Consider the following 26,806-nt stretch of genomic DNA (forward strand, 5'->3'; position numbering starts at 1 on the left):
GATGGAGATTTTATCAGACTTTGTTCGGTTTAAAATAGTTTGTGTACAAGTATATTTTATGAGACCTACACTTATAGAAAAATAATTTTTTAAAAAATATGATATAAATTCATTTAGTATATAAATTAATTTTTTAAAAGGTAATTTATAAAAAATAATAATATTTATAAAATAATTTAAAATATAAAAAATTAAAAATAATTAATAAATTTATTATATTTAATTATAAAAGTGTAACTTATTAAATTTTATTTAAAGAAATACTTTTCTTATATAAAGAAAGTAGGGTACCCTATTTTGTAAGAAATTAATTTCATAATATAAATAAAATATGACTATTTTTTACAATTTTTTAAAAAATTCTGTTAACCTGTCAACTAAATAAATCCTTGGAATTCAAAATGACAGTAATTGCATTGACAGGTAAAGTATGGGCTTTGTTATTCCCATTATAATTTTAAAAATTAAATAATAATTCATTCGAAAACTATTTTTTTTAATAATAAAATTTAATATATTTTAATTATAAGATTTTAAAATAATTAATTTTATAATTTTTAAAAGAATATATATATATATTTTTTAACTTTTTAATTTCATTCCCAAACAAATACTTACGGGTTATCAAAACCCACGGATGAAGTTGTTTAGACAGGACCGGACATAAAAAAAAGGCCAACTGAATACAGCTGTTGGGATCCGCTCATAAATTATTGGGCTACGACTTTTTTCTTTCCGTGTATCGAGAGGTTATGGTAAAGAAAAGAAAATTCTTGAAGTGATGTCGGTGAAGATGAGCAATGGGCCATGGGGCCAACTTGCATCAAAATATGCAAGCAGATAGCTTATGTTAATTATATATATTGCATAGAAATTCAGTCACTTGAAGTACATGGTTATGGGTTTTATCAATATCAACATTACATTCTACAAAAGTCGTTGCACACGTGAAAACCACAAATACCCATCATCCCATACTAATGTCAACAGTAAAGATATTGATCCTCGAAGTAACAGAAGTGGTATCCTCGCTATCCTTCGTCTCGTGTTTAAAGAGGATTTCCTCGACAGAAACAACTTTTTCCAATGGGAAATTTTTGCTCCCAACTTTGTGCAAATACAACTGTATATCTCTTTTTCAATTTTAATGGCTCGATGATACTGAATACTTGCACAAATATAGATTTTTTTTTTTTAAAACCTTTTTGGTTTATTTAAATAAAAACAATACTTTAGTAATTTCGCTGACGGGGCAACAGATACCTCGTGCCTCCTAAATTTTTAATAAAAATTGTCGGTGTAGGAAGAGTCGCCCTTACTCCTATCCAAGGATCTAGCAGTATCAATAATAATATCAAGTTATTTATTGGGTATTTTTACGGCTTAAGAACATGCAGCCAGTGAGGACTACTGAATTCGTACAACAACCAGCAAAGACACATGATCACATGATAAGTCGCATGCCAATTTTTTTTATATGAAAATCTCCACAAAATGCGTTCAAACTAAAATAGGAAACTCCAGAAAATGAATTCTAACGCAATCTATTGTGGGTAAAGATTTCTTCAGAAATATAAAGAGATTGCTAATCCTCGTTTTCTAGAGACGAAAGAGATTGGGCTCTACTTTCAGAAGAATGGGATTCACTTGTGAGGCCTTCCCATCTCCATATATTTTTTATTGTGATTTCCATTCGTTCGAATTACTATACGCTACACTTGTATAAATTGACCCCATTTTATCAAATCACCGTTTCAGCTCCGACGCCAAAGAAAAAAAAATAATAAAATAAAGACACATTAGTCATGCCAAAAAAAAAAAAAAAAAAACAAATAATAATAATAATAACAATAATTTTCACCAAATTAAGAAAGAAACCACGAAAAAAGAGCCCAAACCATATCGTCTACTCTTGGCAGCATATCAAAAAGACAAAATCAAGGGTAGCACAGTCGCTTGTTGGACTTCATGGATTCGCAGGTTAGCGGTCTCATCAATAATCACACTTAAAAGGAGTTACTTTTGTGTTAGCTATAAAGTTGGCTCCAGAAGACGTACACCCTTACTTTAAAGGCAAAACAAAGAATCAACCCAAAACCTCACTCTTCATGCATAAAAACAGAGGCCACAGCATATCCCGTTCCCTTCCCCTCTTGCCAGAGACTATAGATAGAAATATTACAGATTTGAAGGTCCTAGCATATCTTCAGATATACTGACCCTATTCCTCATCATTTTGGCTTTCATCCTTAACAAGCTTGATCATGTCATCAATTCGAAGAATAGTTATGGCAGCTTCAGTGGCAAACTATCAAACAAGGAAAATTAACCAGAGCATTTAGATACTTGGCAGAACAAATTTCATAAATAACAGCATTTGTGTTTTCCACAGTTAAGTACCTGAATTATCTTCACTTTGCTCATTGCAGGTTCGATAACTCCAGCTTCTAAGTTGTTACGAATGGTGCCCTTTGAAAGGTCTAGCCCCATGCTGAAAGAATTTTAATAGAAGGAAAATATAATGTGAGACACTGCAGGTGAAATAAGCAGAGCTAAAATTTTCTTTTTTACTTTCACCCCTAATATAATACTTGTTATGGTTAAAAACTACACGTGACAAAATGGCATACATTATTGGAAGATATAATACATGCTACTGACCATACATGTTAAAACCAAACCCAAGCAGTAACATACTACTAGTCTAGAATGACTGCCACCCGCTATTTTTTTCTTTTCAGGAGAAATGGAATAGGAAGCAAGTTGAGAAAAAAGAAAATGGCAAACAGAATCAGATAGAATGATCTAAATATCAACCATAATACCTTGATAAATGTTTCTTGTCAGCCTTTGTTTGTGCAGTATGGTGGTAAGCTCTTAGTTTTGCTACTAACTCAGTGGCATCCTTAGCAGCATTGACAGCAAGTACCTGCACCAGACACGTCATTATTTCACATAACTTCATATTTGGAGGGATGTGAGAATGGAAAAGCCTCATATGCCATGCAGTATGCACCAATATATTATTCTATTCCAAACCTTTGGTATGATCAGTAAAGATTCAGCAAATTCTGCAATTGCCAACTGCTCTCGTGATCCAAGAGTTGTAGCAAGATACTCCAAATACACAGACAAGGCAGCCTCAACTGCACCTCCACCTGCTACTACCTGTAACAGAGACAAATGACTAATGAATAAAGTTCCGACAATCAATAAATCAAATAAAGTATTCCCATATAGTGTTATCTCATCATAAAAACAACATCATTTGGTAAGTTCTCACAATCCTAAATAATAACAAAAAGGGATAGTTAAGAACCAATAATACTTTTCTTTAATTTAATTTTTCAAAGAACCAATAATACTTTAATTTAAATTTTCAATTTTGCATCAAAAGCACACTGCAATTGCAAGGGGCCTCATATTGCTAACATTTCTGGACTATTTAGGGAGTAGAATCAATGTTTATGGAGTAGGTTCAGGGCCCATCACTCTCTCATCATATAAAATATATTAATGTTAAAACGTATATCAACCTATGCGCCCCATGCAATCCAATTGACAATATACACTACTCTAAAATGCTTATGACAATAGCAAAGCTTCTTACTCTGCAGAAAATGAAAAAATGGCATACAGCTCCAACTAAGGCAGCACAAGACAAGGTTTTAAAATCTCACATAATGCAAAGAATGTAATTAGCAAATATTAAGTTTACCATGTTAGATTCAAGGGTCCTTTTAACAATAGATAAGGCATCGTGCAAAGCTCTCTCCATCTCATCCAGCATGTAGTCATTTGCGCCTCTAAGGATTAGAGAAACCTAAGCACACAATACATCAGTAAGACAACTTAAGGAGATCATGAACGCCATTCACGCTATACAACAACTCAACAATTATGTAATCAGTAAAAATGTAATAATGTAATGATCCAAATATGCTCTTCAAATACTTGACCTCTTTCAACTTTTAGCATGTATAAGTTTGCTAAACCTTAGCAAAAGACTATTGCAATTACAGTATATCATACATTTTCACGAATATAGGAGTTTTACAGATTTAAAACTTAGGTCTAGTCGTAAAACATGAAAAAGTAAATCACACACCGCACTTGTAGATTTTGTCCCCTTTATCATAATCACATCATCGTCAGCAATGCGCTCTTCCACAACTTCATCAGCATATCCAAGAAGTGATTGATCAAATGTTTCCTCCCCTTCCATATCAGCAAAAGTTGATACCTAAAGACACACCCAAGGGGGCATATAGAAAGTTAAACAAGATGACATGAGCACCAAACAGTAGTAGGAAGCAGTAGATAATAAAATTAGAATATAGAAAAAATGAGAGACCCAATTCAAACAAAATGGAGACTCAACTCAACTAAGCCTTTATCCCAAAAATTTGGGATATTCCCAAACAAAATGGAGACAAAATAAGAAAAACTTAAATATTCCCCGTCCAAAGAGACGTACAAATAATTAACAAGGGCAATGCTATCTGGAGCAGTTAATGAAATATTGCAATAGGAAGAGCCTTTATTTTGAATTCAACTGATAGGGAAAAATGCACATCTAAGTCAACTAGATGCTGGGGCCAAGACCAGTGAAATATTATAATGTCTGAATTTCACATGGTGAAACCAAAGCTAAACTTCATGCTTAACAGTGATGAGCAATCCCTCCTTTAGAAAAATAACAAAATGCTGATACGAAAGATATTGATGATCACAAAAATGATTTTTAGGATAGAAGAATTACCATGGTTGCACCAGTTGCCTTGGCAACATGACGCATATCCTCTTTACGAACACGTCTCACAGCAATAGCCCCGGCTTCCACAAAATACTGCAATAATGGTAAACAATAGATTAACATAATTAAATCAGAGTGCACAAGTAAAAAAATCCAAGCAGCACAAGTGATCCTGATCTGATCAGAAGCACAGCTACTGTTAAACACAGATACATAGTCTTGATTGGGTACCACAGAAAAGGTCATATGGTTAAACAAGCCTGTTAAGCAAATGGCAAATGCATACTGCCTAGTGCCTACCACCAAAGCAACGTCTGGAGCAGTTGGAAACACATATGACAGAAGCTTACCTTAAGAGCCATGTCATCAATTCCTTTTGTAGTTAAAACAACATTAGCTCCAGCTTTCAAGAGTTTCTCAATGCGTTCCTTTGTCATATCAGCTTCTCTGCCAAGCACAAATATCATCAAAGCCACATTATAAATCTAATCACAAGCACTGCACACCGGGCAACAGAAAAGTACAAACACATCATAAAACTATGAACTGATTACTGCAATGCAAGTTGCAGTAAATTTAAGAACAAAAGAAGCAATAACCAAAGTGACCAAGGCAGCCTAATTTGGATATATAATTTTCAATAGAGTTCAGAGTCTATAATATGGTCACCTTTGACGAATTTTTTCAAGCTCCCTGGGATCAGTGACTAAGACTTGTACGCCCAATTGCATCTTTGTCTTCTGAAGATTAAAGTCAAGGCATGCAATTCTTGCAGGTGCAACTCTAGTAGGCATTCCTTGAGCAGCACGACCAGTATTTAGAGCATACCCATTCAATAGGTAGCTATCTTTTGCACTTTTTCCATGAGCTTTCAGAATATTGATACTCTGGAACATCAAACAAGCAACTAGGCGATTAGAACAACCACCACGCAAGGTAGAAAAACCATACCAATTTGATGAAATCTTTTGGGGATAATAGATAGATCTATGTTTTTTTTTTTTTAACTGTTTGAAACAGGAAGCTGATTAGTAATATGACAAATTGCCACAAGTACTGCTTACACAAGCAGGCACAAGAAAGTTTCATGGCCAACAATTGACCCAAAAGAACAACTAACCTTGATTGGGTATTTGACTTCCCCTCGTGCATTGGTCATCTTTACTGCTTGTACAGCATCTACAACCTATGAAAAAATTCAGTGGATAAATTAATGGTCAAACAAACGCATGTAAATTCCTCAACAGCTCTGTCTATAGAAGCTACAAACAAGTTATGTCAAAATTGAAATGGCCTACAGAAAGCATATAATCAATCATAAAAAAATAAATTTATCAAAAATGAAATAAACAACAATGAAAAACATAATGCTTCGTACAATTCCAACAATCATAAATTCAAAATGCAAAAACTCAGACAGAAATATCAGGAAATAAAATGATATTGACAGTGGTAATATCTGATAGAACTAACAGATGCACCAAACAAGAGTAGCAAGCATAACACTTGTAGCAGTTAGAGAGGGAAACACAGATGTCAACAAAGTTCACCTTGCCAAAGACAGAAGAAAATTATTTTGCAGAAAAAATTACTCGAGATCAATCCATGAGTTTGAAACCTAGAACTGCTCTATTCATCCAATTAATTGCAGACACCAAACACACAGTCGCACTCACAGCATTTTACAAATTTTTACTCATAAACATGTATAAGTTCTATGGTTACACATGAATCCATCCAGGACAATAAAGCTATATTACTTCGCCAACAACGAACATACCAGATTTGCAAAGAAATCACTGTCACCAGATATCAACTTTGAGGACATGCTTGTCTTAGCACAATTCACAAGAGAATCTTTTCCAAGCTTCTCAACCTATGACACCAATAAAAGATACTAGTTAATGAAATCACATATATGATACATCAGGCATATGCATTGCTGTAGCAGATAAATACATGTAGCATAAAATCCATAACCAACAGTGTGCATATAAAAGACAGAGAGCCAATAGATTTTTTCTAAAGTTTATATGCTGTAAAATTCTATTGTTTCTCATGAATTCTGAACAATTCCGGAAAATAGAAGGGGTAAGAACATTAAGCACAGCATAATGACTTCTAAATTATGGTATATCAGGTATAACTCCTAAATGTTGATATATCAACTAAAGTCATGAAAATCTAGATCAAATCCCCTATATACCACTTGGAGAACTAAATTCATAGCACGAAATTGCAAAGACATCGCAATTGTGAATGTTTTATCTATGCCACATGTTTTACAGGACTGATGAAACAGCTTGAAATGATGTGTACAATTATCAAAAAAAGAAAATAATAATGAACAGAGCCTTACCTTCACAGCCAATTTTTCATCAACATATTTACAGGCTTCCCTCATAGCAAGCTGTCCACAAACAAAAGCAATTGCAGAAGCTAAACCAGTCAGGGAAAAAAAATCCAATGATAAAGCCATGCGAGATCCTTGATTATCCCATAAAGATGCAGTTGAGGGGTGTTATATAACATGGGAGAAAAAAAAAAAAAAACTCACTCTGTATCCACTGATTATTGATGTTGGGTGAATTTTATTCCTCACCAGATCATTTGCTCTCTGCAAAAAATTATGATGCAATCATGAATTTCCATTCCCTTTAGAACATCAAGGAGCTTAAAATACCGATCAGAGAGGAAAAAAAAAAAAAAAAAAGTAATGAACCCCACAAATAACCCAAGGCCAAAAAGGCACAAGCTGCAATTACCTTGAGCAACTCTGCAGCAACAATAACAACTGAAGTTGTTCCATCTCCTACTTCTCGATCTTGAAGCTCTGCTAACTCGACAAGCACCTATATACCTCAAATATATGAAAATTGACAATCATGAGTTAGGAAAGCTGCAGCCAATAACTCTAGTCTACTATAGTACTATTACCGAAGGGAAAAAAAAAAAAAAAAAGAGCAAAAATGAGATTATGTCCACCTTGGCAGCTGGATGCTCCACTTCCAGCATCTTTAGGATAGTGGCACCATCATTGGTAATTGTTACATCACCAATATCATCTACTAACATCTGCAATAAGTAATCAAGAAATGAAGGTTAGCTATATAATCTATCATTTAAAATTTAAACAAACAATTAATACACAAAAAACTTAAAGCCTGCATAAATTTGACAACAAAATTGTTAATCAAATATTTTTTGCACGAATTTAAATTTCAACAGCAATAGTAATCCAAACAAGTGAACAATTTTAACAGGAATTTCAGCATTTATAGATGCAAATAGTAGAGCTCCAACCGTTCAAGCAACCAACCAATTGTGACTAAATAAGCAAGCTTAGCGTTTGAGCATCGCTTCAGATGAAACTTACGAATTAGCAACAAATTAGACTACTTCAGCAGTAATGATTAAGAAATCAATAAGAACAGTAGAGATGAGGAATACCTTGTCGAGACCAACAGGACCAAGTGAAGATTTGACAATGTTGGCCACAGCTTGACAGGCCACCACTATCACGACATATGTCCAACACATAATACAAAAACAAAGCAACGAACTATTTTAGTCGAATCGCTCAGAACACAAAATCTAGGATTATTGAAAGAGAAAAGGAAGCCGGGGAAAAAAAGGAACTGGAGTGAAGAGAGAGAACCATTTTGAGTACGAACGTCCTGGCCGGATTGCCGTTCACCTAGAATGTCAAGAGCTTGTGTCGGGATTGCCATTTCTGCTGCGAGTGACGTAAACGGCAAACCCTAGATCGGATCTGCGAGTGAAGCTGTAGAACAGAAAATGATGAACAGAAACCACCGGAGTAGGAAACAGAAAAACCTCTCGAATGTTCGAAGAGAAGTCTCAACTCTCAAGCCAGATTCCAAAATACTTATGTGTGCCTCTCTGGTTTTTTCAGAACGACTTCCTGATGATGTCGTTTCGCCTTGTTTGCGTTAAACCCTAGCACGAGTAGCAACTAGAAAGGCGCTAAAAATTAAAAGGGGAAAATTTTTCAATAAATAAATAAAGCTTCCAGCTGTTTTTTTTTTTTTTTTAAATGAATGACGAATAATAATAATTAGTAATTTTTTTGTTATTTATTATAATTAGAATTTTTCTTTTTTATCAAATCAAAATTAAAAGATCCATAAAAAAAAGTAATTTTATTATAATTAAATTTTTGTTTTCTTGGCAATTAAAATTCATAGATTTATAAATATTACAAGTAAAATCGAATATCATGTATAGGTTTTTTTTTAAGCAATAAAGAACGTAAATTTAAAAAATGTTTTAAGTAATTGCTCAGAAAATCAGATAGAAATAAATATTATTTTATTATTTAGTATTATCTAGTTGGTATCGCTTGCGGATATGCGATTGCTTACTTGGGCTAAGGTTTGTCCGGCCCAATGTATCGATTTTATGGGCTACTATTGATAGCTTCTGGTCCACACACAAGAGTAATCATATAGCATTAATGTGGCTACGCTGCTATTGGAATGTAACTCGTAACTAAAACTATATCGAAGTTGACCATTGATTTGATTGAAATTAAAAAGTGCTTGATCCGATTTCCGTCCTATAAAACTGGAATTGTCAGTTTAGGTTCAGCTCAAAATCCAACTGTGTGGTGGCTAGACCTGGCCAAGGCTACTTTTGGTCTGGTTTCGGATTGAAATCGTCAGTTTTTGATCGTTGGAGGTTTGAACTGAAATTGACCTGAATTCAGGCAATACAAACTAATTTGGTTTCATTATGATTTTGGGCCAGTTTCGGGTCTAATTTTTACAGTTATGGTTCCAGTTGGACTCCAATTCAATCAAATTCAAGATGATTTTGATTTTGATTCAAGTTAAGTATGGCTTTCAAATCAATATATTTAAAAAATTTAAATTTAATAAAATTACAAATATAAGATCAACTTTATTTTAATTAAACAATGTAACATTCAGATATGTAATAATTATTAAATTGATGATTAATTAGTTCAAACCACAATTTATAAAATAATTTCACTTACAAGGAATTTAATAAATCATTTCTCATATCTCAATTCACATCAATTACATTCTAATAAAATTTTAAAACTATCCATTTTTTCCAAAAAAAAAAAAATCTCTCAATTAGCTATAATATTCTTTCATCTCAATTTCCACTTTCATTTAATTTAAAATATAAATAATTTAAAAATATAAAAAAATTCAATTTACACATCAATGTATCTTATATAATATGCGCGCGTCAATATAGCCGTTTTAATAAATAATTAATCTATTTTTTTTTAAACTCATTTTTATATAAATTATTTTCTTTTCAAATAATAATAAAAAAAAATTATAAAAATTCACCAATTGAAAAGAAATTCCTTTTTAGGTATTTTTACACCTTAGGCACGCAATAGTATATTCTTGAATTATTAAATTTTAATAAAATTAAAAATTTTAAATAATTAATTTCAAATTCATATAAATTATTGTATATCTTATTTGAGAATTATATGAGAATTAAAAATAATTACATTCATCTACATGATCTAGAAAAAAATATTAAACAAATAAAAATTTAAAAATATTAAATTGAACCTAAAAATTTAAAATACGTTAATTAAATTCAAAATTTCATATAAATTAATGTGTAACTTAATTGAGAATGCTCCAATAATTAAAAATCTCAAAATAATTTATATAATTCAGGAAAAAATATAAAAAGATAAAATTTTAAAAATTTTAAATTGAATAAGAATTGAACCAAACCGTCGATTTGAATCAGTCAGTTATAGTTCTGATTCAAGTGAGAGGGAACTGTAACTGTCCCGTCCCTTCCACAATTCGGGTTTGGTTTAAGAACCAAAACCATTAACTCAGTCCAGTCCTGATCCGGTTCACAATCTGAATTCATCGTGACCAGGTTTGATGGTGGCCGCCCCCATTTTACACATTTTTCCATAATGTTTCAAACGTATCTGCCTTTTCCATGCCTGGGTTCATTGTTGTTCCATGTCTGGGTAAACTGCAATCTCTGTAATTTTTGTATACTACCATTTGAAGCGCCTAACTTTCAGGTTCAAATCCATTTACATAGATGAAGGTACTCATTTACGATTATCATTGTAATATCTATGCCTAATTTTTAATTTATATATGTTCTTCTGAAAAATTTTTTTTTTTCAAAATTAAAAATATTAAAGAAAAAGTTTTCATTTTTATGTCTTTTGCATTTTTGTCAAAAGATAAAATTTAATATTAAATATTAAAATTAAAATTTACTGTATCTTTTAATAATTAATTTAATTTTAAAATATGATATAGTATCAAGGGCAAATGTAGCCAAGTGGATCAAGGCAATGGATTGTGAATCCCTTATGTGCAAATTCAATTCCTGTCGTTTACCCATAGTTATAGTTATATCACTTTGGCTTTTTTTTTTTTTATTTAAATCCAGTGATAATATTTTTATTTGAAAATATTGTTCATATTTATGATAAAAAAAAATAAAAAACTAGATATTTAATTTTAAAATAAAATTAGAAAATTTTAAAAATATTAATGCTATCATATTAATACTATATTAAATTATAGTTAATTATAACTATAAACGTAATTATAAACTATATGTAGAATCTAATATTATTTTCTATTAATTTATATTTTCATAATAATTTTAATTACAAAAAAATTAAATTATCTTTGTAAATATTAATTATAAATTTATTAATATGTTAATATGTCATTCTCAATCCTTAATTATTTATATATATCTTATAGTTAAAAATTATATAGCTAAGAAATAATTAAAATATATATTATATGATATATTTTATATATTATACATTAATATCTAATTTTAAAAGTTAGTGGTAATTCAATTTCACAATAATAATTATATAAAATTATTTTAAAAATCAAAATTTTAATTCTAAAAAAAATCATATTAAATCAAAATTAAAACATTAAATAATCAAATGAAAATTTAAGTCAGCTCTAATTTGTAAATAGACCGAATTGGAACCGTAACCTCAAATGGAGATGACGTTTATAGACATCCAATATTCTTTCCAATCCCAACGAGAAAAACGAACCAGAGGTTGAATTTGAAAGTGCACAGCAGACCAAAAAGGAATACTGGTGCGATGGAAATTTGGGCTCTGATTACGCATGCACTGATAAAGTGGGCAGGTAAACATCGTCTCCCTTGGCTTGGAGAGGCTTTCTGCTAATTTTCTGTTAATGGTGCTCTCTAATTTGATTGCGTCTTTGACTATGATATTTAACTTTGAACACCTTTCTTAAAATAAATTTTCTGGCTGATTAGGGATTTTACAAAATTAATGGATTTTGCAATATTTTTATCTGATCGAATGCTTTTTTTTTTTTAAATATTTTTTATTATTTAATTATAATAATAATAAAAATAATTCTTGAGTTTCCTTATTAAAAAATCTAAACAATAGCAACTGGACGAAGCTCGTGGCCTGCAAATTGAACGGATAATTCTGGTCGGACCCCAGGGATCGGCTCACCCAAATCCAGTGATCCCCCACCAGCGATATGTGATCCACATGAAATGCGGGTGGCCCAGTCTCCACAAGAAACTTGCATTGCATGAAAATACATTTCTGATGATGGAGTTGCGCATGGTGGGTGGAGCCCCGCCAACGAACACAGCTTTCATGCTTGGATGCAGGATGTACCAGAGCCTATAGGGGCTAGAGTACGGAAAAATTCCTGGGTAGAGTAGGACAAAGGGTCTAGCTACCAGGCTTGTGGCCGTGGGCACGTGCTGGAGAAGGAAAGGGCAAAAATTTTCATCCGATGAGGATAAGGCAGTGGTGGGTGGAAGTGGGTCTCAGTCCCTGCGTGTTTGGGATTTTGTGTTGTTAGCCTTGCGAACTAAATACGTGGCATTTTGTAATATTATTGGCAGTGACACGGATCCACCCTATAATTATTTTTGGGTTTGCTGTCAAGTCACGTTATGTCAGTGAGTTCCCATTCAATAGGGGGTAGATCCGATCGATTTAAAATCAAAATTAAGCTAAAATTGATATTATCGAAATTAAATTGATTAAAATTAATATTAAATTAAATAAAAAATATTAAATTAATCAATTCAATATTAATTTAAATAAAAAATTATTTAGAAAAATAAAAATATATTTTAATTAAAATTAAAATTATACTAGAATCAAAATTAAATTAAAATTAAAACTGTGAGTAACTTCTAAAATATTAATTTGTCAAAAATCTAAAATCGCAATCGATAATTTCAAACTTGTAATCAGACTGATCAATTTCTATTTTTGACACCTCTGCTTCTTTTTCCTTTTTCTTCGTTTCAACTGCGTGTTTTTCGTTTCCTTTTTTCCTTTCCCTGTGTTTTAACCATGCAGAAGACTAACCCAAAACTCTCTCCCCAACACGCCTTGTGTCTAGTGATCCTTTTTAATTAATATCCAAAATCAATATTAACAGTTTAGTAATTAGTGCGCACAGAATTAAGAAATCAATTGAGCTGGGCCATGATTGCGACGTTGCCTGCATTATTAATTTAATTGTCAATGAATAATGGAGAAATTTTCCTTCTCTCGTTATATTCCCTGACTTTGGTGCGTCGTTCTACTCGTTGCATGCTTGCACATTTGTGTGCTCTTCAATTCTGCCATGGTTGTACCTATTTCGGCTGTTTATTTTGATTTTTTTTTTACCCTTTAAAAAAAATATATACTTATTGCTAATGTCTTACTCTATGCAACCATACAATATATTAAAAAGAATTTGAGTGCAAACTTTGATCAAGTTTCTTTCCCCTGCTTTTTGCAGAGAAGCATAGGGCAAGATTTTATTATTGGGAAATGGAATTGTGTGTTGAGTATTGAAGCCACGTTACGGTGCAGGGTTGGGTAAGGATACAGAGGATGAAAGTGAGTGGATCAGACTGTAGAGTGGCCTAGCTAATTGTGGAATTCTGGTGCAGATCTTTGGTGGTCCCAATGATCATGTAAAATGTGTAGGAGAGGCGTGTGCTTTCCTTTAGGGATACACTTGCGTGAGGTTGTCGTGCATAAAAAGTTGATTTGTCCTATTGACTTCGTACATTTCCATGGTCGCTTTTGCCGACTGACTCACCCTTTCCTTAACCCTAGTTGTTCTGAGAGAGTTTAAGGTCCTTGATTAATATATAAAAATGATTTTAGAGTAACAAAGCAAAAGAAAATAAAATGCAACGTTTTTCCCTGGAAAGAACTAATTAAAGGGTTCAAGTTCTAACTACACACAGTATTACGAGAAGAAATGTGATATTAAGTAGCACCAAACTCCAGTAGAAGTGCTTGACAGATATCAGCTTTCGTATAAAATGAAATCTCACCTGATTAGGAGGTTAAGTCTAACATATTTTGCTGTATTAGGGTTAGATTACATCAACTTTCTAGCTCGAGTGGTTCTTAAGAAGCAAACATTAAGCAAATTAATTCAAAGAAAGATCATACTTTAAAAGAAAAATTAATGAAGCTCGGTACACTTGGATCACCCCCATTTTCCAATCATCATGTGCTTGAGTTCGAAATGAAGCCCCATGACGTCCTCCTTGCGTATCAATGGTGGAAGTTTTAGCAGATCTCTCTTTTATTATGCTATATATACCAATAATTTTTTGAATCCTATATATATATATATATATATATTTGTGGCGAAAATAATTAGGGGAAAAAAGATAGATTCGTAATAGACATCCATGATCATGACAAAGATTGAAGCTTTCCTTCTGGGAAATGAAACGAATTTTTAGATATGGATACGTAACATTTGAGACATATCTGAATTTTCCCATCCTTTTCTTTTCTCACATTCTTTTTTTTTTTTTTCATAATAACATCAAAACATTTTTTATATATATATATATATATATTTGGTGAAGAAAAATGTAGCATTACCCTTTTACTTATCAAAGTTAAGAGTTGTTTACTGGCAGAAAACGATTTTTTGTTTTATTTTTTATTTTTTTAAATGACAGTAAATAATTTTTTAATTCAAATAAAAAAAAAAATTCATATATTTCACGATTAAAACATTGAAGTTAAAAGTTAGCTCTAACCGAAACTTTTATTTATTTATCAATGGTGATGAACGAAAAAACAAACCTCGAAAACTACATTCTTACTACAAGACCATACGATACAAACAATATCGCCCAGCAACAACCGGTAACTTTATAACTCCAAGGGATGAAAAACAGGCACTTTGGTGGCGAATTTTTCATGTTATTATACATATAAAATGAGAAATGACGCTTTATGTCTATCAATTTCCTTCCTCTTCAGCTCAGGATCCTTACTAATAATTAAGTATATAGATTTAACATCTTCTTTATAAGATTAATATATTTAAAAAAAAATAATAAGTTTTAAGGTGGCTTATGCCACTTGCTTTACAAAAGGGGTCTGAAAGGCTATGGCCTTGCACGCTTTGAATGCTAAAAGAGAAGAGGATATGGAGCATGTTGAAGTGATGTCATTAAATATTGTTTCCTTCAGCATTTAAATATTATATGTGCCTATCATAAGACATAGACGGCTGAAATTTTATATTTTAATAAAAATATATGTATAGAGAAATTAATTTCGAGAGTTGACTATAAGCTTTATGAAAGTATCTTATTTAAGTTTGTCCTTCCACTTTTATAAATTGGCATAAACCCTTTTGGAGGATCCCATTTCGAATATATTTATTATATATAACAATTTTATATTAAAAAGTTTATATAAATTTTATTATAATTTTTAATTAGAAATAGAATATATTAAAAATTAAAATTTAATTATTATTATATCCAGAACATATCATACGTATAGAAGAGTATTTGGTCAGTTCAGTTTCGAACTAAATCAAAATTAAAAAATCAAAAAACTGATTTTATATAAAATATCAACTGAAATCAAACTGAATTAAGAGGAAATCGAATCAAACCGAACTATTCGGTTCAAAATAGTTGGTTTTGGATAGAGACCAGATGCTACGTTCATCTTTAATAAATGTTAATGAACCGGTCCAGATAAGCGATGAACCCATAAACCCAAAAGCTAGTATCATGAAATTACAAAAAAAAAAGTTCCTTGACCACGAACCCAGGAGCCATTAAAGCTTTTATTTCACTGATTTCGATCTATTGGAGATGCGATCTGGACTGGACACGCAATCTGGACCGGAATCATTCCAACTTTCTTTCATTGATTTCAATCTATTAGAGATGCGATCTGGAGACGCGATACTACTAAGTTTGTGGAGAAGAGTCGTTTACAGAGGAGGAAATGGAAGGATTTGTCAGAAGAACTCAAGAAAATGAGAGAATGGAGAACTTTGAGTCGTGTGTTTTTGAGAGAACTGAGGAAGTGTAGCGCGTGGGGTGAGGGTCGGCTGAAAGGAAAGAGAGAGGGGTCTAGGTTTGCATTTCATAAGCTTATATATATATATATATATATATGTTTGGTTCGATTCGATTTTTTTAATAAATTAATTAAACTAAATTGAAAAACTGAATTTACATTAAATTTAAAGTTGAACTAAATCAAATTGATCAAAAAATCGAACAGATTGAATTAAATTAATTCTATTCAGTTTAATTTTTCAGTTTATACAGAATATTGCACAAGCCTAATCATACAAGGGAATAAATTCTCTTTTTGAGTTCATATCATAAAATTATATTTTGCTTCAGGAATACAATAAGATGCATATATACCGGCATGGAATGCGTAATTGGAGCAAAACTCAAGATCCTCCTAGGTGAATTCTTAAACCAAAAGCTGATGGATGGAGACTACACCTGATGCTTATCTGCTTTAATTAGCTACTACAATCTTATGTATCACACCATTCTTCTAAATTGTAACATCAAATACTCATAAAACTTTTGTTTTATGAGATATTTTAGTAATAATAACTTATTTATATTGTGATCAGAAGCATAGAAATAGAGGCGCGAAGCAGGGTGGTGGATTTCTCCCGGGCTGCTTTCTACTTTTGATTATGGTGTTGTAGACTTGGTTTAAAAGGTCAGTAGCGGCTGGGCGGTACTGCACTTTTAATTCGTGATATTCCTAAATACCCCTTTCACAATCCATCTAATCACAACTGTACCCCTTCCCTGCTATAGCCACCTTCAGTTACCACGATGACCCTTTTATGTCTTCTTCACTTCCTCATTCTCTCCAGCTGCGCGTGTAATCACTCATTTTTTTTATTCTGCTCTCGCTGTCGTCTCATACCGGCCCATCTTGGAACTAACTAACCGTTGCAATTCTTGCTCTTCCTCGTCATCATCCTCTTCTACTTTTGCAAACTCGCACCCACCACATCCTTGCCTTTTTACTGCTGCTACACCAATATTAATGCACGCCTTGGCTCTAGGAAAACTTCTCATAGTTAATACCATCTTCTTCGCCAGAGTCTACTTAGTATTTGTCCCACAAATCTATGCTTGGGTGCTTCCCGAAACTCTCATAGTGTTCAAGATCTGAAACTCTTGATATCACGCCAAATCTTGATCGACCGGAAAATCGGCAACAAGAACATATATATATATAGCGAGCTGGCAAATTTCTGGTAAAAGGAAAGTTTTTTAGGCTCGTAAACTCAAGATAAGTATTGAATAATAAATGAAATGAAATTTTATGGGTTTGTTTTTGTACAATCACAAGTCTATTTGCGTTTAGTGATGGGTTTGTATTTTTTTGGTCTGAGTTGAAAGAAAGAGCTGTTTTTGACATATTCTGAAATGAAAATATCAGTGTCCAACCGAAAAAGCACCGCGAGGAAAGCATTAAGGATATTCAAAGTCTCGCCTTCCTTCACTGTGAACAATTTGGACTCTGGTGGCTTGAAATTGGGTGGAACAGTTAAATAGCTACGTCTCTATCTTTTGGTCTTCTTTGGTGGTGGTTGAAATAGAAGAGAGGTGCATCTCTTAGTGGCTCTAATAATGGAATTAGGGCTGGTTTAGGTTAACAATCAAATGCAAGTGATAACTATTGATGTTAATCGATAATTGATAGTTGATATATTTAATTTACATCAAAGTAAATCGTTAAAAAAATTTCAACCTGTACTCATTTTTATAATTTTACTCTTTTTTTTTTTAACAATTTCACTTTAATTTTTGATGCTCGATTTAATTTTACTCCATCGTCAAAATCAGTTGTTAAATTATAAAGTAACATCGTGTCATCATATCTAATAAGCATTATAATATTTGATTAACTGCTAATTCTGTCTCCAAGTTACTCTAATAATTCTTAAATTGAAAAGAAAACTTAGAATTCTTAACCCAAAATTGATTCTATTCCTCAAGTTCATTCTTCCATGACCAAGAACAAGTAGAAAAAAAAAAAAGAGTCAGTCAAGCAGAAATGATTTTGGGCAAGGATCCTTAATTTTCTTTTCAATTTAGGGATTATCAGGATAACTTATAATATGATTAACGGTTAATCAGATATTATAATATTTATTAGATATAATTATGTAATGTTATTGTTAAATTTAATAATTAATTTTGATGATAGGGAAGAATTAAATGCTAAAAATTAGAGTGAAATTATTAAAAAAATTATTAAAATTGTAAAAATTGTCAAAGGTTAGAATTTTTTTCGGTAATTTTTTTTAAATATTTGATAAAATTATATCCTATTATTAATGTTATATGTAAAATAAGTTATTTCATATATATATATATATATCACAAATCTATATAAAATTACTGCTTCATAATACAAAACTCAATTAATTATAAACATTGTAGATGTACTAAAGATTAATGAATTGTTGCACTCAAAGTTTTTAAAATATGGCATAAGTTTTACGTGCATACAAGGGAATGTGTATGTGCTGTAGATACATGGAGTAATTTCCCATTGCCAATAACGAGAACAAGACAAACAAACAGGTGGGAAATGAAATAAAGCAAGCTTAGCCTGGGACACAACTGTCATTTTTCCCATCTAAAATTTTAAGGTTCATATCTCTCCCTCTCACACGCACTCTCTCTCTCCTAACTGAAAACGACTGCAAGCAACCTATGGTCTAACTCTGTGAATATATATCCCTTTGTATTTATTATTTGATGTGTGATATATACAACGGCTCAAAACTACTGCCATTTCTTTATATATATATTTATGTTGAGAGAGAAAAAAAAGATAGATGTCACTCTTATAGCTCTCTCTCTTCCTGTTCTTGGGTTGGGTTTCTCTCTCACCAGTATATATTCTCTCCGTTTAAGGAAATTGAAAAGCTTCTTTCCTCCCTTCACAATGGTGGATCTTCAAACTGAATGTTGCATGTGCGGCGACGTCGGTTTCCCTGACAAGCTCTTCCGTTGCAGCAAATGCCGCCATCGCTTTCAGCACTCGTAAGCTTTTCTCCTCCATTATCATCACTCGCATCGTCATCATCATCTGGCATATATACACAAACACATATATATATATATATATCTACATATATATCGTCATCCCAGTCATCTTTGATAGCCACCCATAACTGAATTTATCTCTTTCTCATCAAGGGTATAGATTTTTCCCATACCCTCCAAGCTCCGTGTCAACAACCACCACCACCACCACAACTCCTGCCATAACCACAAAACGGAAACAACCAACCTTGCTAGGCTTCTCTATATACAAAAACACCGGCTGATCGTATAATATCACGGACATGTTTTCATTTATCTCGCCATCATCTTGCTTATGCAAATTTCTTATATTCTTTTAATCTTGAATCCATATTTAGGTATTGCAGCAACTACTACAGTGAATTCTCCGAGCCAATTGAGTTGTGTGATTGGTGCCAGAGCGAAGCGAGGAATGCCAGACAGGGAAGCTCTTCGAAGAAATCAGCAGCTGGACATGATAGTGGAGGAGTTACCAACCGATCAGAGTACTCAGGTGACAAAATCAAGCAGCATGATCGCGAAGAAGGCACCACCGAGAAGGGAAAGAGCTCGAGTGGGGTGCCTTCTCCAAGAACAGCTACCCGCAGGTACAAGCTTCTCAAGGATGTGATGTGTTAGAATGTTGACGGGGGAGTTGGGTGTCGAAAACTTTTCTTGGGTGTTTGTAGTAGCATATACTAATTATATAAGCTGTTTCTTGGGTGTTTTCTTTTGAGTTATAGTTATTGTTTATGCTAGCCATGTTTTGATCTGTAATTAAGTTGTTAATAAAATAATGCGACTTCTTTATCAAATAGGATCGGTGGCGCAAGTTCTCAAGTTCTATCCTTTTCCAGAATTCATAACTATTCCCTTGTTAGCCATTTCTGGCATATATAATTTGGCAGCTCATAATGAGCATTTTCCTAGATATATAGGTTTCGGGCAAGAAAAATGGTTAAGCTAGCCATTACCGTAACATTAGTGGCTCAGTAGTACTCACCAGAAGAATCCAATTTGGTCGGAAAATATCTTTAAAATAATGATACCGCGCTCAAGACAAACAGTTGGATAAGGATTGAGCTATACAAATATATATTTATATACATCGTTGGTGGTCTCTTAAAAATATTAACAGATATCAGTGGTGAGTGCTGTATGGGTTGACTAGCGAGCAAAGGTGGTTTTTATAGTATATTGCAAAGCTTTCCTGTAGGGTTTGTCCTTGTTACAGTGGGTTTCTTGGGAGGAGTTGCACTTGCTTTGTTGAATCTCTTAAGGAAGAATTGAATGCACTCGGGCACCTTTTGGCGAAAGAATAGAATTCATAGTACCTAAACCTGTACCTTTTACAGATTCATTGAAGACCTTTAATTGCTAGGCCCGCCGGTCATTGTTGGTGGCGGAAGAAAACCAGAAAGGGTAAAGAGGTAAAAATGAAAAAAAAAATTACTATATATTACTGCAGATGTACTGGTATGGATCATAAAACAAGCAAGAGACTTGGAGAAGAGTTAAAGTCGTTGTGGGTTCTAGGCCATTCATTCAAAGCCACGAGCTATTGATATTTCCTACATGTTATGTAGTTGCATGTTTTGTAGCGTGTTCACTTTATGGTGTGTTTAATAAAAGGTTAAAAAATTAATAATTAAATATTATTTTAATAAATTTAAATTTTTTTAAAAATAATTATTAATTTAGATATTTTAAAATAATATTTAATTAAGAAAAATAAATATTAATTAAATAAAAAGTGTATTAATTTTTTTAAAATATTTAAATAACATTAATAAAATTAAAAATTATAAGTCATAACAAACAACGCCTTAGCTGTATGAAAAATGAAATATCTCCAACTCCAAACTCCAAAGTGCACAAAGCTGCTAATTAAGGTCTTATCCGCTGTATCCTTTTTGACCATTTGTGACATCTTACAAAGCTCCTTCTCATTAGGAGTCCAAAAATGACAATGAACCCATGGCCCTTATCTTCCTTTTTTTTTTTTCCTTTTCTTTCCTCCTTAGTTGATCTATCCAATTGGATCGCTCGCCATTTTATTTCTCTATCAACTCTCTCTCTCTCTCTCTCTCTCCCCCCGCCCAAGGTTTATCGATCTTCATGTGAACCTAATTTGAAGATGAAGGGAACTCAGCGCTACGTCTGTCTGCACATTCCTTTATTTCCAAACTATCATCAAGAGGCACATGGCTGCTTGGTTTCTTCCCCCTCCTTTTTTCATTAGCAAACAACTAGAACATGGAGACTTTAACACTCATATATCACATTTTCTATTTGTCTTAATTAATTACTTTATTCTTAGTCTCCTTTCATAATTGCTTATCAAAACTAGATGAGTTTTTTTTTTCCACCTTGGCATACGCAAAAAAAAAAAAAAAAGTTGTGCAGAATGGGATCAAATCATGTTCTTGGAAAAAGGTTGGCTGGTTTTTCCTAGCAAATGTGTCTTCCAATATAGCCTTATTTATAAGTTCAAATCGCTAAAGGAAAAAAAGGCGATGGCACCAAGAATGAAAAGGGATTGGATGCCCCTTAAGTAAGGTTTTGAGTTTGAGCCTTGTAAATGGAAAAAACTATATTGGGAGAGCTCCCCCTCTCGACTCCAAAAATAATTGGGACTAATAGATTATCGAATACCAGAGGTCATAAAAAAAAAAAAAAAGAAGAAGTGATGGTTTATATATATAGATGTAATCATGATCCATGCCTGCCAGAGTCGTCATATATGTTTTTTAACCCTTTATTTGATCCTTTTCTTTTAAAAATAGTTGGAATGAGAACTTGGAATTTGATTGTGAACTCAAGTAGCAAGCAAGCAGGGATAATATATTTGTAAACTTATCCAAAAGAAACCAAGAAAAAGAAAGTTCTAAAGTTGGAACATTAATGGAGTCAAAGAGGTGGATAGTGACACAGAACTGTGAAGCAAAATGGTCCCTATTGTATCAGGTATTTGTAGAGATGGATTACCATCATTCGTTTTATCATATTGTTGTGAAAAATTATACCTATACAAAATAAAGAACATAAAATTTAATGTAGTTCGACATAAGTCTACTCCACTAATAAATCTATTATTAAGGAAAAATAATTACAACCACTAATTATTTTTCTCTCTCTCAAAATCACTCAAACATAACTCACAGAATTCAACGCACATATCCAATTTGTGGGCTCTCTGCAATCTATTCCATATAATGGCTAACCAACTATTCATATAGATCACTAAAATCTAGTATTTTTAGGACTCTAATTATTAAATTTTATAATTTAAATTCTACTAAATTTTCTAAACTAATTATACTTCTTAATTCCAATTGGACTTAGACTCTAATAATCTCCACATCTAAATCAAATAGAATTAGTCTTCACAATTTCTGTAAAAGTTAATTTTCTCTTGGGTATTTCCTTGCACTCTTGATTATTGATGTTGCATCGTGCTTTAACTTGCATTCTTTTAATCAATGTGCTTCCTTTCAATTTGTAGAGATTCTTTGTACAAATCTTTTCACCCTTTATGATCACAAGAGCACATCTGCTAACTCTCAAGACTCCACCACGAATTGAATATTCATAATCCAAAGAATCCAACTTGCCTAAGAAAATTAAGTTCCTTTCAAATTTAGGAACATACTTCACTTTATCAAATACTTTTACTTAATCACCATGCAGCTTGATCTTCACCCTTCTAACACCTTCAACTTTCATCTTGTTTCCATTGATTAGCTTTACTTTTTCTCCTTTCTTCTTTTTAATTACATCAAACCACTCATTATTTGAGAAAATATGGAATAGAATAGCAGAATCCATTAAACACTCATCTTATAATGGATCTTTTACTTTTTTCTTATTATCATCCACATTCAAACATTCCTCATCAACACCATCATCCATTACAATTATAGCAGTTTCTTCTTTTTCTTTTCCATGACTCTTCTTAAATTATTTAAACTTCACAAGATCTTCCTTCATCTTCATACAATGGTATTAAATGTGACCCTTCTCGTGACAGTAATTACATTCTCTATCTTTATAGTCTACTCGTGGTCTGGAGCTTGATCTACTATTCCTTCTCCAATTGTTTCCACGTGGATTGCTTCTACCACGACTATAACCAGCAACAAAAGCTTCACCTTCATTGCTACTACCTGTCTTCTTAAACTTCTCATCATCCAAGATAACTGTGGTAACCTCCTCCACCTTCAAAGTCTCATTCCCAACCGTTAGAGCTGCCACCAAGCTTTTATAAGAGTGTGAGAGAGAAGTTAAAAGCAAGAGGGCTTTATCTTCTTCATCAACCTTTACACCAACACTAGTCAATTGGGTAATTAATTTATTAAAAATATTAAGGTGATCCATCACATCAGTACCTCATCCATTCTGAGTTGGTATAATTCCTTCTTTAAGTACAAGCGATTTGTGAGTGACTTTGATATGTACAGACTCTCCAATTTCTTTCACAAAACAACTGACGAAGTCTCCTTCAATATATTGTACTTCACATTTGGGCCTAACGTCAATCTAATCGTACTCACAGTCTTTTGTTTAAACTCCTCTCAATCATCATCTTTCATGGTTATCGGTTGCTTCTCATTCAATGCTTTGATTAATCCTTGTTGCACAAGGACATCCTTCACGGTGCTTTACTATAAACTGAAATTATTTTTCTCATTGAACGGCTCCACCTCAAATTTTGTGCTCACCATCTTTGACACACAGCTCTGATATCACTTGTTGTAAAAAATTACACCCACACAAAATAAGAAAAATAAAATTTAACGTGGTTCGACGTAAGTCTACTCCACTAACAAATCTATAATTAAGGAAAAATAATTATAACTATTAATTATTTTTTTCACCATCAAAATCACTCAAATAAAACTCACGAAATTTAATACACATGTCCATTTTGTGAGCTCTCTATAATGCATTATATATAATGACTAACTAATTATTTATATACATAAGTCACTAAAATTTAATTATTTTTATACTCTAATTATTAAATTTTATAATTTAAATTTTATTAAATTTTTTAAATTAATTATGCTCTCTAATTTCAATTAAACTTGAACTCTAACACGTATATCGGACAATATTGACTTAGCAAGAAAAACCTTGCGAGCAATAGTGCTGGATCGATATTTTTTATGGTAAGTAAAAGCACAAAAATCTACCAAGAAGATTCTGCATGATTATTACTTGTTTGTGTTCCAGGAAAAGTAGAAATAGTTGGCTAATTAAAAGCTGTAAATAAGATATGCGCGACTCCATCTTCACAGGTAGTAATTATGAAATGATCTTTTGTGGCCAATAGAAGCAAAGTTCTTCGAGTTCGCATGATAAAGTCGTGAAACTTAGTCCACTAGGCTTGGATTAGCTCCAATTAGGCTTTCGTAGTAGAATCGAGGTGGGGCATGCGCTATCTCAGCCACGACAAAAGGTAGTTATTATACACTATTACTTCACTGGGCTGACATATTTAATTAGCCAAGCCAAGCTTGTGAAGATCTTGAATAATTTAAGATTAATTAATAAGAAGAAAATTTTCTAGTCGATAGACAATGGACCTTCTCTTGCACCAAACACATGGATGCCATTAACATCGAAAATGTCAACTCTTAATCTATTGTGTTAGCTTCTGTCTACTCAATGATGGCAAATATGGTAAGGGAAAGACCATCTATTTTAGTTTTATCAATTTTTATTTATGGGTCTTGGCAGCCCATTATCACAAGGAAACAAAGTTTGCCAATCTTACTTAGATTACTAAATTATAATTAGCGATTATGCGCTGATTATGGTAAACACAAAAATTATCATAATGATGTTACGTTTGATTTTCAATACGCTAAATTATTATTAGATGGAGTCAAGATCGTGAGCATTTTATTAAATTTATATATGGCGATCGTTTTATTCACTCGTGTGGGTAAATTTAGATTCTGAATCAATCTGAATTTATATCTCATTAAATTCGACATCAGCTCTGATTAATCTCATATCAGTCTTAAATCTTATATATTATTGGTTTCAATCCTCTTTCAATTAGGAATTAAATTAACTGTTTAATTTAGCAATTTGATCTTATTCAATTTCTTTTTTTTAATAGTGATGTGGCGATCATAGGATCCCACGTCTGTCAATTTATGCATCACGTGATACATGTAGCTAAAACTCGGCTAAGAGGCTATTCAGATTTGAAACAGGCCAAGTTCAATCCGGAATTAGAATTGGAACGAACTGAGTCATTGAGCCTTGCAGTTCTAGTTCTCATGAACCTTGAACTGAAGTCGCTGATTTTGAACCGATTCTAGTCCGGTTCAGTCCCTTAACCAGATGACACGCATGAAGCTTCACGTGATACCTTTCTGCGTCAATGCATCTTGCCCGTTAAATTTGTGACCGTTCAACGGTCGGAGTTTTTTTTTTTAACATTGACAAAAAAAATTTTATGAGGGCATTTTAACGGTATAAAAACTTATTTATTTATTTATTATTATTATTTTTTTATAAATATGACATGTTTCGTTGTTAACTCTCCCATTCAAAGTCCTAACACATATATTATACATAAGAATGCATAGTTTTTAAGAATTAATAAATTTTATTTTTAAATTATTATTGTTGCAAATTTATTTATGATTCTGTAAATTTAGAGTGATATTTTATTTTCCTAATTTTTGTTAAAAGAAATTTTGACTGATTCAATCCGAAATTAGACTAAATTATTTAAAAATTAGAACTGAAACTATCACAAATAGAAATTGCTATAGAATCAGACGAATATGACCCTGAATCTTTCTGAATCAAAATTGACTGAAACAATCTAGAATCGGCCCAGTTTCAATTTATTTTCTTTCTCAATCTTAAATTGTTGGTTTCAATTCGTAATCAGCTCGGACCAGATCGATAATTAGATCAACCTGCGCACGTGCGAGAGAGAGAGAGAGAGAGAGAGAAGTAATGGTCGCGTCATCGTCAAGGTTCCCGAGGAAAGGCTGAGTTCTGCAACTGTTTGAAAGCCTTTCACCACGTTGCCCTTCGTAGAAAGAGCTTGGAAGTTGGCACCGTTGCCAGAAAAAGAAGAGACTTGCGTGCGCACTCTGTAAACATGGAGCAACTATCACGTGGCAACCATATATTATAATTTTATACAAATTATAAACTATTTGGTGAATTTTCTTTTATTGATTCCACGCTAATTGGGTTTAAAATTTGTAATCCCATAATTTTAAAATTATCATTATTATATTATTAAATTAAATTTATTAATAATTATTTTGGTAGAATATTAATAATTGTCTAATTTCAATATAAATAAATACTATTAAATTATGGTCAATTATATATAGTTTTCAATAGAATTTTACACAAAATAAAATTAAAAAATAAAAATAAAAATTAAATGGGCCTCTATTTTCTGAAGATAACCCAACACTTTTTTACACTTCAACTTCAATGCGCATCAATTAGGAGTCAGTCGCAAAATCAGAAATTAATGTTAAGGATGAAAATCATAAAACTTTATTACTATTTTTTTTTTATTGAAGTTAAAAAAAAAAATGATTTTGAAATTTTAAAAACTAATTTTTCATAAAATTTGTATTA

The 26,806-nt window shown here is 32.3% G+C and overlaps 2 protein-coding genes across 2 annotated transcripts; one reads left to right on the top strand and one right to left on the bottom strand.

The window, feature by feature from the left end:
* Positions 1 to 1,819: 1,819 nt before the first annotated feature.
* LOC110663043 (T-complex protein 1 subunit alpha) lies at positions 1,820 to 8,734 on the bottom strand. Its single transcript, XM_021822247.2, has 17 exons — positions 8,415 to 8,734; positions 8,207 to 8,271; positions 7,742 to 7,831; positions 7,522 to 7,608; positions 7,314 to 7,373; positions 7,116 to 7,166; positions 6,537 to 6,632; positions 5,877 to 5,942; positions 5,426 to 5,643; positions 5,107 to 5,203; positions 4,763 to 4,849; positions 4,109 to 4,243; positions 3,719 to 3,823; positions 3,040 to 3,168; positions 2,826 to 2,929; positions 2,401 to 2,491; positions 1,820 to 2,308 (listed from the first exon to the last, which is right to left on the bottom strand). Exons 1-17 carry the CDS (start codon positions 8,485 to 8,487, stop codon positions 2,222 to 2,224), a joined length of 1,641 nt encoding a protein of 546 aa, XP_021677939.2. The 5' UTR covers positions 8,488 to 8,734; the 3' UTR covers positions 1,820 to 2,221.
* A 10,169-nt stretch (positions 8,735 to 18,903) lies between these two features.
* Positions 18,904 to 19,992, top strand: LOC110662992 (uncharacterized). The gene is made up of 2 exons (XM_021822170.2): positions 18,904 to 19,156; positions 19,537 to 19,992. Exons 1-2 carry the CDS (start codon positions 18,924 to 18,926, stop codon positions 19,814 to 19,816), a joined length of 513 nt encoding a protein of 170 aa, XP_021677862.1. The 5' UTR covers positions 18,904 to 18,923; the 3' UTR covers positions 19,817 to 19,992.
* Positions 19,993 to 26,806: the final 6,814 nt, after the last annotated feature.

Source organism: Hevea brasiliensis, chromosome 2 (genome assembly GCF_030052815.1).
Source record: "Hevea brasiliensis isolate MT/VB/25A 57/8 chromosome 2, ASM3005281v1, whole genome shotgun sequence".
In the NCBI taxonomy this organism is placed as follows: domain Eukaryota; kingdom Viridiplantae; phylum Streptophyta; class Magnoliopsida; order Malpighiales; family Euphorbiaceae; genus Hevea; species Hevea brasiliensis.

What these genes read in the sequence shown, in the direction of transcription:
- LOC110662992 (XM_021822170.2), top strand. Translation starts at nt 18,924, where the DNA reads ATGTTGAGAGAGAAAAAAAAGATAGATGTCACTCTTATAGCTCTCTCT. An exon ending in CGCCATCGCTTTCAGCACTC is followed by an intron (nt 19,157 to 19,536) that starts GTAAGCTTTTCT and finishes ATCCATATTTAG; the next exon opens with GTATTGCAGCAACTACTACA.
- LOC110663043 (XM_021822247.2), bottom strand. Translation starts at nt 8,487, where the DNA reads ATGGCAATCCCGACACAAGCTCTTGACATTCTAGGTGAACGGCAATCC. An exon ending in GGACCCTTGAATCTAACATG is followed by an intron (nt 3,169 to 3,718) that starts GTAAACTTAATA and finishes TCTCTGTTACAG; the next exon opens with GTAGTAGCAGGTGGAGGTGC. An exon ending in CTTTACTGATCATACCAAAG is followed by an intron (nt 2,930 to 3,039) that starts GTTTGGAATAGA and finishes TGTCTGGTGCAG; the next exon opens with GTACTTGCTGTCAATGCTGC.